General features: G+C 47.8%; 1 protein-coding gene across 3 annotated transcripts in view; it reads left to right on the forward strand.

Moving 5' to 3' along the window:
- The first annotated feature begins 351 nt into the window (after nt 1-351).
- Wdr48 (WD repeat domain 48) overlaps nt 352-5,798 on the forward strand; it is a 37,603-nt gene continuing 32,156 nt past the window's right edge. The window contains exon 1 of one of the 3 annotated variants that reach the window (XM_005348103.3): nt 352-875. In XM_005348103.3, coding sequence (XP_005348160.1) covers nt 828-875 — 48 coding nt within the window. In that variant the 5' untranslated portion in view covers nt 352-827. Of the gene's footprint in view, nt 876-904; nt 1,240-5,798 lie in introns of those variants that run through there. The other 2 variants (XM_026779585.1, XM_026779584.1) reach the window with 2 other exon arrangements.

The raw sequence follows: 5,798 nt of genomic DNA on the forward strand, positions 1-5,798 counted from the left end.
CAATGCTATCATTACCTCGCTTAACTTCTAAGACCCGTATTACCAGCTATAGTGGCACAAGTCTGTAATTGCAGCACTTGAGAGTCTGGGGTCTCACGGTGAGATGGCTCACTGGGTAAAGGTGCCCTCTGCCAAACCAGAGTTAGAGCCTCAAGACCCACATACTGGAAGGAGAGAACCGGCTCCCACAAGTTGTTTTCTGACCTCCGAATGAGTCTGAAGTCACACATACATACATACATACATACATACATACATACATACATACATACATACATACATAGCACACCCTAGCCAGCACATTCTACACAGTAAGACCATGCCTCAGAAAATAACAAAAGTTTTGCTTTTGTTTTTTTGTTTTTAATTTAAAAGCTACAAATATGGAGATGAATTGGAGACATGGCACAGAGCCTAAGAGCACTAGCTGCTCCTGCAGAGGACTTGAGGTCGACTCCCACAACCCACGTAATGTTTACGAACAACTGTAACTCCAGTCCACGGGATCCGACGCCATCTTCTGACCTCACTGGGTACTGCGTGCACACAGCGCACATACATACATTCAGACAAAACACAAATAAGCGATAAAATTTAAATTAAAAAATATTGATAATAAAGCTGGGGCGGCCTCTCTTCTGCAAGCTGGCGTCTGCGGCGGCTCTGCCTCCCTCAGCGTTACCGTTCGCACGTGGCTCCTTCTCCGAGGTACAAGTGGCCGGAAAGCCTACGCCCTGCCTACCTTCTGCCCAACCAAGGGAACAGGGAGGGACATCCGCCGGCGCCGAGCCTCTCCCGGAAGTGACGTCGGAGTGTCAACATGCAAGATGGCGGCCCATCACCGGCAGAACACAGCCGGGCGGAGGAAAGTGCAGGTATGGCGGCACAGCTCCGCAGCCTTGGCGACGCCGCCGTCGGGTCGGCTTCCCTCGCGGGCGGGCGGATGCCTCGGGCCGCGACCGGCGGGGTTCGACGGCCAGAGGATGACGGGGCGGGGCGCAGGCTCGCGAGGGGTGGGGCCGCGGCGCCAACGGCCCGAGGCGGCGGCTAGGCGGACTGGGCGCCCGCGCGGGCCTCGCAAGCGGTCGCTGGGAGCCGCCGTCCCGGGGAACCACCGTCCCGGGACAGCGGGCCTGCGGCGGCGCCATGGGCCTTTTGCCCGCTCACCTGCCTCTGCTCTCGGCCGCCTTTCTTCGGAGCTGCCGCGACCCGGCGGCGGAGGCCACGCGGCGCCCGCGGGTGGGTGAGCCCCGACTGCGAGGGGCCTTGCGGGGGCGTGGCGGGACTGGGCCGCACGTGGGAGCGTGCACTGGAAGAAATGACAGTTTCCCCTCCTTTGCAGTGGGGTTCGCCTCCCCTTCCACGGTCCTCCCTGTGCTTCTTCCAGTCCCTGTCTCCGTAGCGTCGGCATAGCGGGTGATGAGTTCTTTAACCCACAGCGTGGGTGTTGTGGGTTTCCTAAATCGCTTTGGTGTGGTGTACGTTTGAGTTCTGCTTGCTGTCTTTGGGGCTGGGTCCTGGAGCTCATTTGAAAGTACTTCCTGTCCTGAGCAAGGTCAGCCCCCCTGCACCACAGGAAACCAGGCCGGTGGAACCTGCCTGCTGCCTCTACCAGTAGCACCTAACACGGGTCAAGGGGCGTGGTGTTGAGGTCAAGAGGGTCGGAAATTCAAGGTCATTCTCTGGTACCTAACAGGTTTGAGAGCCGACTGAGCTACACTTCAGTCTGGATTAAAAAAAAAAAAAAAAAAATGTTATCTGCTACCTTTTATCTTAAAGATGGAGGAATTTAGAGGGAAAGAGATTGAAAGGGTTCCACAGTCACTAACACTCCACAGAAGAGGGGACCAGGGGACAGGAACCCCAACATAAGGTTCTAGACCTGTAAAATTTTCTGAATAAATATCCTCTTTAGATTCCTGATCTCACTGGCCATTTCAGTGTTCCTATGTATTCAGTAGGTGGTTGTTACAGTGACTGCAGTTGGGCTGAGGAGATGGCTCAGTCTGGTAAACGGCCTAGGGCACAAACGTAATCTAAAATTCTGTCCCCACTTAAAAGGGAGCCTGGCATGTTGATTGACATTTGTAATCTCAGCTCTCGGGAGGCAGAAACTGGAGGATCCCCGAAGCTTCATGGCCAGCTAGTCTTGCTGGTCAGGAAGCTCCAGGTCCAGTGAGCAACCAAGGAAGATACCCAAGCCAAGCTCCAGCCTCCACACTTGTGTACATACATGTGGTCTGCATGTGCTGTACACACACACACACACACACACACAAATAATAAAAAAAAATTAAAGAATAAGTGAAATTAGAGCAATCTAAAATCCCTTAGCTTTCCCTGAATAGGTGTTGTTTTTCTTTTAAAGGGCATTCATGATGGGATTGCAGTAACCCCAGCTTCCATGCCAGGTGGTGAGAATGCCGTTTCCAACTAAGCTGTAACTTAGCCATGTTCTGCACACTAGGATGTTGGTTCTCAATAGAGTAAGGATTATCACCTCTCTCAGTTTGGGGGCAAAGGTTTAAAAGACAAGGGATGGGAAGATGGCTTGGGGAAGAAAGGTGCATGCTGCCAAGCCTGAAGACTTGAGTTCTGGGACTCACATGGTAGAATATGAGAACTGACCATGTTATCCTCTGACCTTTGTGGCACCACCATCATTCATATATATACACACACACACATACACACATGCTTTAAAGCATCTAAAAGACAAAGCTATGAATATACCTCAATGTAGAGCACTCATCTGCCTTGCACAAGGCCCTGGAGTTCAGTCCCTAGCATCTTAAAAAAAAAAAAAGTAAGACAATAGGGATCAAGGAGAGTAAAGATGAAAATGAAACATGGCAGAAGCAAAAACAAAAGTTTAGCTGTGCTGGGTATAGGCCAGTGCATGCAATGAGAGGGAGGAGATGGTGGTTGGTGCAGGGAGGGTGAAGGAGGAGATGATTCTGCTCTTAACCACTCAGAATGAAGCTAGAGTGTGGTGTTCAGCACTTTGTTCAGCAATAAGCAGATTGTAACTAGACACTATTTCCTAACAAGAGTGAAGTTAGCCTGCTGAAGAGAAAGTTCAGAATTTGTCTGGTAGGTACAGGAGCAGTGCTAGAAGCCACAGAGATGATCTCATCTCATTGTGCAGAGAAGTGGGAAGAGCAGTCCTGTCCTGCTGTCCTCCACTCTCTCAAGGCAGCAACTGTGTCCTGCGTCAGCCTAGGGCTCCACTCTCCACACCTCAGGTTAGCTCAGTCCTCCCTGAAGGAGCTAAGGGTCCTGTCCTGTAAGCTGTTTAGGATCCCCTGAGTCCTGCCCACTGGATGGACTTATCCTCTCCAGTCAGAAGTTTCCTGTAAGGGTAGAAGTGACATTGCTTGAGAGCCATGCCTGTGCTTTCCCAGTTTGCTGCCTGACTTATGTGACATCTTACTTTAAACAGAGCCATAGCACTTACTGCTTTGTCTCCTGCCTTGACAAAACCTAAAGGCAGCCCCTTTAGTTCACAGTGCCTTACTATAAATGTGTTCTGTCCTTTCCTGGTGGCACACCCCTTCATCCCCACCCTTGGGAAGCAGAGGCAGGCCTGATCTACATACCACATTCTAGGTACCTAGGGCTACTTTGTGAGACCATCTCTTTAAAAGAAATTATTCTACAAAAATTACATATATATCTTTTGGCGGAGACCACTCATTTGTTTCCCAGCCGCTCAGACCCGAATAATCACACAGAAACTATATTAATTACAACACTGTTTAGCCAGTGACTCAAACATATTACTAGCTAGCTCTTATATTTTGAATTAACCCATTTTTCTTAATCTGTTTCGCCATGCAGCTGCGGCTTACTGGGTAAGGTTTTGGCTGATGTCTTTCTTCCTTGGCAGCTTCATGGCTTCTCTTTAACTCTGCCTACTCTCTTTATATATCTCTGTTCAGATTTCCCGCCTTGCTTTGATCTGTTCAGCCATTGGTTGAAACAGCTTTATTCATCAACCAATAAAGCAACACATATATAGGACATCCCACGTCATATGTCTTTATCTTTCTCTACTTATATAAGATTATTTTTTTAGGAGTCTTGTTATTGTGGAAAACTAAATAAACATGTTTGGAAATCTCAATGTATATAGTTGTCAAACAAAATATGAAATATTCATGTAGTGGGTTACTTTGTAATTATCAAAAAGTAAACTAGAGGCTGGGAAGGTTGTGTTGTTTGTAAAGTGCGTGCCACATGAGGGTCTATGTTCAGATCACCAGTACCCGAAAAAAAAAAAGCCAGGTGTGGTGGCATGTGCCAAAATCTTAGTATGGAGAAGGCAGAGACAGGAAGAGCACTGGAGCTTGCTGGCCATCTAGTCTTGAAGAATTGATAAAGTCCAGAGTCTGTGAGAGACCATGGTCAGCCTCAGATAAAATAAAATGGAAGTAATAAAACAGAAGGTGCTGGTGCTTGGCCTCAGCCCTCCATGTGCATATATTCATTCATTCTCTCTCTCTCTCTCTCTCTCTCTCTCTCTCTCTCTCTCTCTCTCTCTCTCTCTATATATATATATATATATATGGTAGGTCCATATAATCAAAACAGGAAGGTACCCTGAAGTAAGAGCAGCAAGTTAACACAATATGTTCCCATTTCTGAAAAGTAAGATAGTGACTGTACTGGACAATGTGTTGTAACGTGGTGGCGCATGCCTTTAGTCCCAGCAGAGCTCTGAGTTCAAGGCCAGCCTGGTCTACAGAGTGAGCTCCAGGACGGCCAGGGCTACACAGAGAAACCCTGTCTCAAACAAGCAAAAAAACTAGAGTGTCAGTGCTGCTCCCTGGAGTGATATTCTGTGGTCTGGGTCCAAAGGACGTGGGGTACATTTACTATAAAGATCGCACCTCTGGGGCAGCAGAGATGACTCACCAGGTAAGAGCACTGACTGTGCTTGTAGAGGACCTGCATTTAATTCCCAGCATCCACAGGGTGGCTCCCAACCTTCTGTAGCTCCAGCGCCAAGGATTTGATTTCCTGTTATGTCCTCTGCAGCACATATGTGGAACACATATGTGCATACACTCAGGCACCTACACATAAAATAAATGTTTTTTTTAATATTTCCCCGTATATACTTTAGTATTTTTGTTGTTGCTGCTGTGTGTTTTCGGATTTTTATTTTTGGTTTTGTTTTGTTTGGAAACAAGGCCCCACAGTGTAGTCTTGCCTGCATACCACAGGTGGTCTTCCTGTCTCAGCCCCTTGAGTGCTAATTACAGGCATCACCATTCGCTGTTTTCAGTCACTTTACGTGCATTTTTTTTTTTATGTTTATGCTTGTAAATGATAAAAAATAAAACCTTCCATTTTGGGAAAGGTGGAGAAATGAATGTATTTTGCCTCTTGACTGTGTCTTGGATGAGAAAACAGTACCTTGAATTCTAAAGTCAAGTTACAGACAGGCCTTGTGATTTAATGTTGTTGAGTAGCCAGTGAAGAAGGACCCACAAAGAGTACTCAACAAGTACAGGTGTTGTGTGAGTGAGTATAGGCGGGAGTGTTTTCGGCTCTTGGGGCTTTGTGGTGTTAAACGATTCAGCTCTACGCCATAAGCATTGGATCTGCCCTTAGAGTCTCAGCCAGCCATGGAGAGTCTGTAAATGAACAGGGATGGCTGGACTCCAGCACACCCAGTTCACAGAAAGAAGGTTGAGGCTGGATTTGTCCATCAGGCACTTGTTGCTAACCCCTGGTTTAGAAGGGGCAGACTAGAGACTGTGTGTGTGTGTGTGTGTGTGTGTGTGTGTGTG

This window comes from Microtus ochrogaster, chromosome 5 (genome assembly GCF_000317375.1).
Source record: "Microtus ochrogaster isolate Prairie Vole_2 chromosome 5, MicOch1.0, whole genome shotgun sequence".
In the NCBI taxonomy this organism is placed as follows: Eukaryota; Metazoa; Chordata; class Mammalia; order Rodentia; family Cricetidae; genus Microtus; species Microtus ochrogaster.